At 37.2% G+C, this 12,805-nt stretch overlaps 1 protein-coding gene across 25 annotated transcripts in view; it reads right to left on the bottom strand.

Annotated features, from left to right (window-relative positions):
* EIF4G3 (eukaryotic translation initiation factor 4 gamma 3) overlaps window positions 1–12,805 on the bottom strand; it is a 242,118-nt gene that overhangs the window by 161,202 nt on the left and 68,111 nt on the right. For all 25 annotated transcript variants that reach the window (XM_045585085.1, XM_045585086.1, XM_036445754.2 and 22 more), the window contains one exon: window positions 6,282–6,401. Coding sequence is in view for 22 of the 25 variants with exons in the window: in XM_036445754.2 (XP_036301647.1) it covers window positions 6,282–6,401 (120 nt within the window). In the remaining 3 variants the exon portion in view is untranslated. The remainder of the gene's footprint in view (window positions 1–6,281; window positions 6,402–12,805) is intronic.

Raw genomic sequence — 12,805 nt, 5'->3', positions numbered from 1 at the left:
AAAAATAAATCAAAACAAAAGTGAGTAAGATTTAGCGTCAACAGTGCCAACACAATGCAGTCAGTCTGCCAGTTGATGGGCCAATATCAAATCCTCATGAGCCATGACTGCAGCCTCCAAACACCACTCAGCTCACAGACCACCTGACACAGCCGCAATGTGTTCCATGGGGAGAAGGGGAGGATAAAAATGGTCAACTGTACTTGTGAAGGAAAGTAAATGCTCATCAATTTCAAAAGTGAAATATGAAAACAACTTTCAAAACTTCCTTTACTTTATCCTAATTATTAGCAAGGCTAATTGTCAAAAGTTGTGAAAAATCAGAATTTATTTTCTTTAGGAAAGACAAAATGTTTTTAAATCACACAAAAAGTATACAAATTGTAGTGTTAAAATAAAGAGCATAATCAATCACTATTCCTCAGGGGAAAAGTCCTTTTCTTTGCATTTCCACAGACAATAAAGAATCTAATCGTGGATCATTACCATCTCAACCCACTACATAACACAACTGAGTTAATCTCTAAGAAAAAGGACTAAATGAAATTTCCAGGAACAGTAGGCAGCAAACATATATCCTTCCACTTTGGCATTATTCTGAGCATGTCTTCTCACTGATTACTGTGAACACAGCTTAGGAGTCTTGACAGTGACACCAAGAAAAAATAGAAAAGTGCCAACAATTGAGCAATAAGTAGAAAATACTTTTGTCTTGCTTAATTTAAGTGATGTAAGATAATTCAAATAACTTTGGTATTTTTTTAAAAGATAAAAAATGAAAAAGAATGCAAAGTTGGCCTAGTTTTAAATCTGAAGTTGTTTCTAAAACCCATAGAAATCTTGAAGGAACTTTAGATCTCATACAATCCTGGTATTTACAAAAGGGAAACTGATCACTAATAAGGATTCCCACTAGGTCAAATCGGAAATAGTATTGCCCTATCCAGTAAGGTCTACTATATCTCAGTGAGCAGGTGAGTAGGAGAGGGGGTCCCCTTACCTAACACTAACTACTACCATGAAAAAAAGGAGGAAAGAGTTTGGTAGGCCTTTTTTGAGTGTCAGAGACAACATTTAGTTGTACCAGTTAATAATGCAGATTTTTTTTTAATAGATGGAGTTACACATAAGTTGATATATATGGGATTTGTTATGTATGCTATTTTGTTGTATTGACAGCAAGCTTCAAAACTTCATATGTCAAATTTGCTAAAGGTGTTAACATCATAGATATTTTTACACTTAAAAATGTCGAATTTCATGCCAAAAAAAGAGCATTTGCGGGAAGTTATAATTCATTACTTTATTTTGAAGAAAAGTGCTGCTGGAAGTTATCGTATACTTCAGGAAGCTTATGGTGAACATGCTCCATCTCAAGATACTTGTGAATGCTGGTTTAAATGCTTTAAAAGTTATATATTGATGTGAAAGACAAAGAACGTCCAGGTCAACAGGAAAAGTTTGAAGACCAACAATTATAAGCATTACTGGATGAAGATGTGTGTCAAACTCAAAAACAACTTGCAGAAAGATTAAACATTGCTCAACAAATAATTTACAATAATTTACAAGCAAAGGGAAAGATTTTAAAGGAAGAAAAATGGATGCCACATCAACTGAACAAAAGACAAATGGAAAAACAAAAAACCATCAGTAAAATGTTGCTTCAACAGCATGAAAGGAAGTCTTTTTTGCATGAAATTGTGACTGGTGATGAAAAGTGGATTTATTTTGAGAATCCCAAACACACAAAATCATGGGGTGATCCAGGTCAACCATCAACACTGACTGCAAGGCCAAATCGCTTCAGAAAGAAGACAATGCTCTGCGTTTGGTGGAATCAGGAAGGTGTGGTATGTTATGAGCTTCTAAAACCAGGTGAAAACATTAATATTGATCGCTACCGACAACAAATAATCAATTTGAACCACACTTTAATGATGAAACGACCAGAATGGGCCTGAAGACACAGCAAAGTAATTTTACTTCATGATAACACACCATCACACATTTCAAAACCAGTTAAAGACACGTTACAAGATCTTGCCTGGAAAGTATTAACCCACTTGCCATATTCACCAGACCTTGCTCCTTCAGATTACCACTTGGTTCTGATTAATAGCACTCTTACTTTCTGAGCAGCACTTCAAAACATACAAAATGGAAAATTGGGTCTTTGAATGTTTCCCTCAAAACAAGAAAAGTTCTATTGGGATGGTATCCACAAATTACCTGAAAGATGGGGGAAATGTGTTGGTAGTGATGGACATTACTTTGAACAAAGCACTTTTGATGTTTCTCTTGAAATTATTGTTTTCTTTTATTACAAAATCCATCATTATTAACCGGTACACCTAGTACATTACATTTAAGTGGCTATACCGTGACTTACCTACAGTCACCTGGGTGGTTTCCACCTTTGAGTGATGACCTGAACAAAAGACGACTATGGAGCACGTTTGGGTTGCAATGTAAGCTGCTTATCACGTGGGACCTATGTGATAGGGTCATCTGAGGTGTATGCCAAACAGATGCATAAGGAACCTCAGCCACTGTGCACTGCCACAGCTCTTTGTTAAAGGACACTGATACTAAAGAAGCCAGCCTTGCCCAATACTCCATGGGGCAATTTCCAGTAAGTACCACAGGAAGGATTTCTAGCATGCTCCACGGGAATGGTGCTATAGTGAATTCTCTACTATTAGGTGAGCCAGAGCTGTGTACTCTCCACTGTCAGCCATGGAGAAGGCTCTTCCATAGGTATTCTATCAGCCCCAGGACAGGAAGCTGATCCTTATACTTGCTATTGTTATCCCTGGATTCTCGGCTCTTGAACTTAATTTGTTCTGGCAGGCTGTTTGAGAAGTGATCTGTTCAAAAACCAAATCATTTTTTCCCATTAATATCCTGTTAGTTGAATCAATCCATTCCAGACCCCCCAATGATTTCCTATTTTGACCTTTCTTATATACAGTACATGCCTAATATACTGTTTAATCTGTAAATAAACACTCCTTTTCTTAAATGTATCGAACCATCCCCGACTAGCCTTAAAGAAAACACTATTAGCACTTGATCCAGGGATGTCAGCATGTAGCATCTTTGCTGGTTCATACATCACTACCTCCTACATGTCTGTCACTGGTTAATTGCTTTTTCTTTATCCAAATCAACACATTTTTCTATCTCTTCAACTGCCTATGATCATTGTTTCTTTCACACCTTCAGCAACATTAGCACTCTTGATGGCCTCTTTATGTTTTAAAATTGTGCTAATTATTGATTTCCCCAGCAACAAAAGCATTCTCTCCTTGCCAGAGAGATGCTTTTAGTCATGCTGAGGTATCAGCTTAAAAGGGTTGCCATTTTGGAAAACTATGAAGTTTGGTTCAACAACAGAGACATTTTTTTCTGTGAATAACTTGGTCGAGAACCAAATTGTTCAAGATGGGTGGGAGATATTTAAGAAATGAATTAGGACTGTATTCTTTAAGAGTTCTCTTTTTATATTATTGACACTTCATTACGCCAATTCCCTGTTATATTTAATGAAACTTTATAATAAACTAGAGGACCGGTCCCTAGGTCTGGCCAGCGATCAGGGTCAATTAGGGCCTTCCGGCTGCTGCCTGGGAGCTTCCTTCGTTCCGTACCACCCTCTAGTGGTCAGTGCACATTATAGCAAGCGAACTCATGGTATCCAGGTCGAACTCCTGAGGGGACACTTTGCATATTAGCCATATATTTATATATATTCTAGAGGCCCGGTGCACAAAAAACGTGCATCCTCTCCAATCTGGACCCCCTCAAGGGATGTCCGATTGCCCATATAGGCCCAATCACGACAGGATTGGGCCTAAATGGGCAGTCGGACATCCCTCTCACAATCAAGGACTGCTGGCTCCCAACTGCTCACCTGCCTGCCTTCCTGATTGCCCCTAACCACTTCTGCCTGCTAGCCTGCTCATCCCCTAACTACTCCCTTGCCAGCCTGATTGCCCCTAATTGTCCTCCCTTGCAGGCTTGGTCCTCCCAGCTGCTCTCCCCTGCAGGCCTGGGTTCCCCCACCAACTGCCATTCCCTGCAGGCCTGGTTGCCACAAACTTCCCTCCTTGCAAGCCTGGTCCCTCCCAACTGCCATCCCCTGCTGGACATCTTGTGGCCGCCACCTTGTGTGTTGGAGTGATGGTCAATTTGCATATTATTCTTTTATTACAGAATATTCTTTTATTTTCCCTATTTAAAACAGTACATAATAGAGACAGTAAAGCAACAAGCAAACTGTCAAATTACAGCGGGGAGGGGAAGGGGATCTGGGGGAGATGAGAGATCAACGGAAGGACTTGTATACATGCATATAAGTACAACCAATGGACACAAAACTCTGGGGAGGGTGGGTATGTTGGGGGGGGGGCAATGGTAAAATATATACACAGATAATAATTTAATAATAAATAAATAAATAAATAAATAAATAAATAAATAAATAAATAAATAAATAAAATAAACCAGTACATAGCCCTGACTGGTTTGGCTCAGTAGATAGAGCATCGGCCTGTGGACTGAAGGGTCCCAGGTTCGATTCCTGTCAAGGGCTTGTACCTTGATTGCGGGCACATCCCCAGGAGGCGACTGATTGATGTTTCTCTCTCATTGATGTTTCTGGCTCTCTATCCCTTTCCCTTCCTCTCTGTAAAAATATCAATAAAAAAACTTTTAAAAATTAAAATTAAAATTAAACAATATATAGCTTTTCTCTCTTGATTAGAGACTGGCTAATATACCTTATTAACAGTGTGAGTGGTCCGCTTCAGTGACATGAAGTCCAACACAAGAACCTCATTTTAAAAAAGATTTCATTTTGACATTTTACTTTTAAAATTCAAAATTAAAAAGGAATGATTTAGACTGAGTTTAAGCATAGTATTAAGTCCAAATTAATTTATATATTTCTTATTAGGGCTATTTCAATAATGGCTTGCCAAACTGCACATTGCTTCTTCAAAAATTCTATAGTCTAAACTAGCATTAATCAGTCCCAGTCCATAACTTATAATCACATGCTCTCAGCATTATTTTTAACTAGAGGTGTGGTGCACGGATTCGTGCACATTGAAAGTAAATTAATTAGATGGTGGCCGGTGGGACTGGGTGAGATGGGCCGGACACGCCCTGGAGCCACCCTCACACGGTCCCTCCCCGGCCAGACTGGGGCGGCACTGGTGCTCGAAGGGTGTTTGTGGAGTGAGCAGGGTCCCTCCAGCAGGTGGGGTCCCTCAGCCTGGCCTGTGGGTATCAGGCCAAAACTGGCAGTCCAGCATCCCCCATGGGGTTCTAGAGTGCCAGAGGGCACTCTGCAAAGGTGCTGTTGTTTAGTAGCTCCTGTGTTAAGCATCAGCCCCCTGGTGGTCAGTGTGTGTCATAGCTACCAGCCAGTAGGCCAGTCGCTTAGGCTTTTATATATATAGAAGATAAGTAATTGCTTATTTCTTATTATTCAAGTTTTACAAGGCCTAAAATATAGAAGGCAAAAGTGAAGATAATGTTATAAAATTAATTTTCATTACTAAAAGCAGTTCTTAAGCATAAATAACACTGTCAAATAACATGGGTCAAGGTTATTGGCTTAACTTTCTACACATTCATTCCAGCACAAGGCTTTAACTCTGGCCAGATCTTAACCACAAGGAAGCCCAAATAAGCATGTGATGGTGGGTTGGTGCAAGCAAAACAGTATCTTGGGAAATAGCTTAAAAAGCAGGGAACCCACAGTGCTATCTTTTTAAAACAGTGTTTTATTGTCTGCTGTGCCTTTAACTGGAAATACATTAAAGAGTTCATTATTTTTTAACAGTTTAACAAAATCTTAAGCTTAACAAATTTAAATAATCTATTTACAAAATAAAAAACCAAAACAAACAAAAAAGCAACCAAAGTTACTCAAGACGGAAAGATACACCACCTTTTACAAAACTAGAAGATAACCACCAACATTCCACCAAAAAAGAGAGAAGAGTGGAGACTACAGATTACGCACTGAAAAGCAAACAAGTGTTTTGTGGTTTTAACAAATTTCAGAATACATTCTACTTCTAAAACAATAAAAAGAAGAACTAAGTGTCACTGTTCATTTTGAATGCCTCCATAAATGAAATGTATAAAATCATTAGTAGCCACCATTAAGTACAAAAGACAAGATAGAAACTATTAAAATTTGCTTTAGAAAAACAGAAATGCTTTTACATGACAATTTATTATTTTTTAAGTATAGTTTTTCTTACTTGAGAGAGGCCAGGGGACGATGCATGTCCCGGGGGCGTTGCCGCAAGATTTGGATGCCCCTTGTTTATTTCATGTGCTGCATAAGGGGAAGGGGTCGGGGGTCCTGACTGTCTTGCTACCTGTGAGGAAATCAACATTTATTACATTAGTAAGAGTATTATAATAGTAACATAAGCTTAATAAACATAACTAGACTGGCAAACTTTTTAAAAGTGAATTTTCTGCCTTACAATTTATACTAAAGTAAATGCCATTCTGACAAAAGGCTGAAGCACTGAAATTCTTAGAAAAATTATAAACATGAATATTCCCATTTATTTTATAGAAGATTCTTGAAGCATAATCTAAAACCAAAACCCTAAAAAGAAAAATATGCTAAATAATAGGAGCCAGACTTGAAATTGCATAATGTACAATGATTACATTTATAAGAGGATTTACAAAGATAAAATGATTGCAAGGGGATGAGGATAACTACAAAAAGACAAAGAGATTTGGGGGAGTGATACAACTTCTATAATTTTATTATAGTAGAAGTTATATATCTCTGTGTTTGTCAAAACTCACATAAACTAAAAAAAGTTAATTTCACTTCATGTAAATTAATTTCAATAAACCTTAAACCTAAAAAAGGAAAAGCTACTTATAGAGTGTAATCTCACTTTTGTTTTTGAAAAGAACATGTACAGCCCTAGCCAAGTAGGTCATTTGGTTGGAGTGTCATCCCAGCGTGCCAGGGTTACAGTTCAGTCCCGGACAGGGCAATTACAAGAATCAACCAATGAATGCATAAACAAGTGGAGCAAAATATCAATGTTTTTCTCTCTCCTACTCTCTATCTTCCTCTCCCTCTAAAATCAATTAATTTTAAAAAGTAAATGTACATGTATATATGTTTCTGTATGTTTAACTTTCTATATATATATGTGTTTACATATATACACATACATATAGGATGTCCCATGGTATATATACTTTGAGTAATAAATAATTCCAATGGATTAAATCTGAAAAGGAAGAAACAGCCATCAGGTGTTAAGAGTGTATACAGTTTTTGGGAAACCCTGCATATACATCCTATTAAAAAGAGCTGTAAGGAGATAGAGGTGTTTTCTTTTTTCCCTCATTTTTATTTTCTAATACTAGAGGCCTGATGCATGAAATTCATTCAAGGAGCTCGGCCCTCGCAGCCCCGACTTCATCCGGAAGGTAGTCTGGACAGTCGTTCTATTCAGTCTAATTAGCATATTCATTTTTATTATATAGGATAGTTCAATGGCCATAAACTTGTAAAACAGAATAACTAACATTCTATGTAAACACAACTACATTTCCCCACTTTTTGCTGGCAATAAACTGCCCATCAGCTTGTGATTGATTTGAGACCACTTCACTCAGGCTCCTTTCTAGAGTCAAGTAATCAATCCTAACCAGCTCCTCTCTATCATAGTCTAAACCATTCTAGCACTGCAATCCATGAGTGGAGGGCAATTCTCCAGTCATCTAATATTAAAGAATCTGTTCAAGTGTTTTTAACATTTTTAAAAAGGCAATTTCCTATTATTCAAATAATGCTTAAATACTCAAGCAACATGTGTCATCATGAACAATTCTACACTGGACTTCATTATCACAGGGTTCAATTTTGAGGACTATTTCTTTTCATATTTAGTAACTGGCAATGGGAACAAAAGAAAGATTAGCTGTTTTTCAATGATTAACATTTGAGCGCCTACCACCAATCAGTAACAATGCTAGTAACATGAAATAAAAATACGTGTCCTTCAAATATGTCTAGGTATAAAAGTTAACATACAGTATGCCATATACTGTACTATGAATCTAATCACAAGAGAAGAGTCAGGGCTAGAGAGAATAAATTTAGAGGTAGGTGATTATCAAAGTTCCAGGGTAGTCTCTAAGTGAATTATAAAACCTAGCAAAATACCCTAGCCAGTTTAGATCAGTGGATAGTGCATTGGCCTGCAGACCAAAGGGTCTCAGGTTTGATTCCAGTCAAGGGCATGTACCTTGGTTGCAGGCTCCTCCATAGCCTGGACCCTGGTTGGGGATCGTGCAGGAGGCAACCAATCAATGTGTTTCTCTCACATCAATGTTTCTCTCTCTCTCTTCCTTTCTCTTCCACTCTACCTAAAAATCAATGGAAAACTATCCTCCTGTGATGATTACCAAAAAAAGTAAATAAAATTTTTAAAAAATTAAAAATAGCAAATGACCTGGCTGGTGTAGCTCAGTAGTTGAGACTTGACCCATGAATTAAGAGGTCACCAGCTTGATTGCCCCATCGGGGCATGATCCCCAGTGGGGCAACCTATCAATGATTCTCTCTCATTATTGATGTTTCTCTCCTCCTCCCCTTCCTCTCTAAAATCAATAAAAAATAAATTTAAAAGAAAACAAAAACCAGCATATAAGTACTGGCTTATGTGGCTTAGTTGAATGAGTACTATCCAGTGCACCAAAAGGTCAAAGGTTGATGGTTCAAGTCTTGGACAGAACAGATACCACACAGTGATCATAGTACAAACCATAGTACAAATCATACAATTTGATATGATTCCTAACTTGGCCTCCTCTGCCACACAGTTAGCACTGACCAAACCTCAATGCTTATCTACATTAAGCTACAAAGATAAAATAGCCCTTGTCCTTAAAGGCTCCAATAGAAAGAAGTCACAGGAAATAAAGAAATAAAATCATGTGGAAAATGCTCTGGAAAGTTTAAAATATTGCTGAAAACCAGGGGTAATTAGGTCTGAGGTTTGGTAGCATCACACCAAGAATTGGAGAGAGCAATGTGAAAATACACAAATTCCTTTGCTCTCAGCAAAAGGAAGCCACAATTTTTAAATGGGATGAAATCTTTCCTCATTTATATTTTATGAGGGTAAGACAGAGACTAGAATGTCCACCAAAAAAATTTTGTATCTGAATGTTGTTAGCATATTCATAAGAGCAAAAAGTGGAAACAACTCAAATATCTACCAAATGATGAACAGATCAATAAAATATGGTATTCTCCATCAACAGATATTATTCAGCAATAAAATATTATGCTAAGAGAAACAAGTCTTCACAAAGTACCAGACATGGTATAATTCCATTTATAATAAAATATCCATACTAATATGCAAATATGTAAGAGACAGATAGATTAGTGGTTGCCTCGGGCTTTGGAGTTGGGAAGTGATGGGCTAATAAGGAACACAGGATTTCTCTTTAAGGTAATGAAAATGTCCTAAGATTGACTGTGGTGATGGCTGTACAACTCTGAATATGCTAAAATCCATTGAATTATACATTTTAAATGAATTATCTCAAATAAAGAGACAGACACAGAAGCCAACGCTGAGGAGGCAAGCTGCCTAGTAATAAGAAAGATGATTTTCATATGAGAATTAATTTAAAAGAGCCAACTTGATTAAATAACTTTAATCACAGGCTTCAGAGATGATTTATGGTTTCTACCTAAAGGCATCAACAGGAAACCTATGAAGACTCACTTCTGGCTACAAGAAAAAACATGGAAGACTTAGAAGTATATTATCCTACTCACCTAACCTGAACATTCAGATCATTGGCTTTGCTGACACAACTGCATATAATATTTCTATCTTAGTTAACTATTCACTTTAATTTTTTCTATTCTTCTTCTATATGTTGGAAGGTGAGTTACTGAAAACACAATAGGAGAGAACATGACCATATCTAATTTCAGCTATATATTTAACAGCAGTGTTTTGCTATGGAGAAATAACTCAGGATTTTTCACTTTCCTGCCTTATAAAATAAAATCTTAGAGGGATATAATGAAGATTAGAAATCAATTTTGAAAAGTAACTAATATAGTGCTTGATACACAACAATTGGAAGCTACTAGTATTTATATCCACAAATTAAACTTTAGGTTCATGAAGACCATTATAAGAAAACTAGAGGCTCGGTGCACAAATTCGTGCCCCAGTGTTGGTCCCTCAGCCTGGCCAGCAATTGGGGCCTATTGGGGTCATCTCATCCAGTCCTGATTGGGGCCAATGGGGGCCAGTTGGCTGGGAAGGGACTGCGGGAGGGCTTTAGGGCGTATCTGGCCCCCATTCCTGATCAGCCGGACCCTACCAGTGGGAGCATCTGCCCCCTGGTGGTTGGTGAGCATCATAGCAACTGGCTGAGTGGTCAACCGAATGGTCGAATGATCAATTGGACACTTAGCATATTAGGCTTTTATATATATAGATAGATACAAATTGTTTTTAAAATTTGGTATCTATTCAATAGAACATCTATAACCACAGATTATATGAATTCATATGTGCAAGATCAATGACTATTTTTAGAATATAAAATATTAAATTAAGAATAAATGAGTTTAGATTAAAACATCAAAGATTTTACCAGCTGAAGGATATGCATGAGGTAACAAAGCTCTTTAATTCATTTATATCTGCTTTGTTGCTATGCCCACAAAAACAAGTTAGACAATGAAATGAAATAAAAACTTAACACTAAATCATTGGCTATTGAAAAGTGACAAATTCAATGACTCTAGTAAAATATATTCCTGTATGTTTTGAAAAAGATCCTTTAAGGAAATGAGCACTGGTTCCAAAACGTATGCCCATACTCTTTAGAAAGTATTTTCTGAACAAACATACTTCATTTTATTGCCCTCAGAAATCATGTGGTGGTTTTTTGGGTTTATTTTGTTTTTTTTACAAATTAAAGGTTTGTGGCAACCTTGCGTCCATCAAGTTTATCAGCACCATTTTTCCAACAGCATTTGCTCAACTTGTATCTCTGTGCCATTTGGTAATTTTCATACTATTTCAAATTTTTCATTATGTTATGGTGATTTGTGAACAATGATCTTTCATGTCACTATTGCAATAGTTTTTACAGCATCATGAACATGTCCATATGAAATGGTGAACTTAACTGAAAAATTTATATGTTTTGATTGCTCGCTCCACCAACTGCCTATTTATTTCACTACCTCTCCTCAGGCCTCACTTTTCCCTGAGACACAACAATGCTGAAATGAGGCCAATTAGTAACCCTACAATGGCCTCTGAGTTTAAGTGAAAAGGAAGAATCAAATGTTTCTTCTTAAATCAATAAAAAATATATACTTAAAAGAATTTGAATCAATAAAAATATATATATTTAAGAGAATTATGTTAAATAAACTCTGCCTGTCTTCCATAAATGGAACAACAAAGACTGGATGGCACATCGGTTTATAAAATGCTTTACTGAGTACTTTAATCCCACTGTTGAGACCTACTGCTTAGGAGGGGGGGGAAAAATTTTTTTTTTCTTCAAAATATTACTGCTCATTAACAATGCAGCTGTGATCACTAAAGCGTTCTGGTGAAGCCGAGACCGGTTTGGCTCAATGGATAGAGTGTAGGCTTGGGGACTGAAGGGTCCCAGGTTCGATTCCAGTCAAGGGCATGTACCTTGGTTGCGGGCACATCCCCAGTAGGGGGTGTGCAAGAGGCAGCTGATCGATGACTCTCTTTCATCGATGTTTCTAATTCTCTATCTCTCTCCCTTCCTCTCTGTACAAAATCAATAAAAATATATATTAAAAAAAAAAAAGAGTTCTGGTGAAGATATATGTTTTCTTCCTGCTAACTGCCATTCTGCAGTTCACTGATCAAAGAGTAATTTTGACTTTCAAGTATTATTTTAGAAATGCATTTCACAAGGCTACAGCTGCCATACATATAGATTCCTCTGATAGATCTGGACAAAGTAAAAAAAAAAAAAAAAAAAAAAAAAACCTTCTGAAAAGAATCCACCAATCTAGATGCCATTAAAAACACTCATGACTCATGAGAACAGGTCAAAATATCAACATTAACAAGAGTTTGAAAGATGTTGATTCCAAGTTTCAGGGATGATTTTGAGAGTTCAAAACTTCAGTGGAGGAATAACTGCAGATGTGGTTGAAATAGCAAGAAAACTAAAATTAGGAGCAGAGCCTGAAGATGTAACTGATTTGCTGCAATCTTGTGGTAACCACAAACCAAAATCCTGTAATAGGTACACACACAAAATATAGAGAAAGGAACCCAAACAAATCACTAAAAAAAAGTCATCAGCCCTAGCTGGTTTGGCTTAGCCTGCAGACTGAAGGGCCCTAAGTTTGCTCTGGTAAAGGGCACATGCCCAGGTTGAGGGCTCAATCCCTAGAGGGGGGTGGGGGGGTGGGGGGGTGCGTGCAGGAGGCAGCCAATTAATGATTCTCTCTTATCATTGATGTTTCTCTCCCTCCCTCTCTCTTCCTCTCTAAAATCAATAAAAAAAATATTTTTAAAAAGCCACAATGTTATGAGAGCAAGAGAAGGAAGCATGAAAAATTATAAAAACAACCAGAAAACAATTAATGACAATATATAACTATCATAAATACATTAAATGGAAATGGACTAAATGCTCCAATCAAAAGGTACAGGGTGGCTGGCTGAATGGATACAAACACAAGACCCACTTCGGATCA

Source organism: Pipistrellus kuhlii, unplaced genomic scaffold (genome assembly GCF_014108245.1).
Source record: "Pipistrellus kuhlii isolate mPipKuh1 unplaced genomic scaffold, mPipKuh1.p scaffold_m20_p_2, whole genome shotgun sequence".
Classification (NCBI taxonomy): Eukaryota; Metazoa; Chordata; class Mammalia; order Chiroptera; family Vespertilionidae; genus Pipistrellus; species Pipistrellus kuhlii.
Note: the sequence above shows the minus strand (reverse complement) of the source record. Positions and strands in the feature narration are given on the sequence as shown.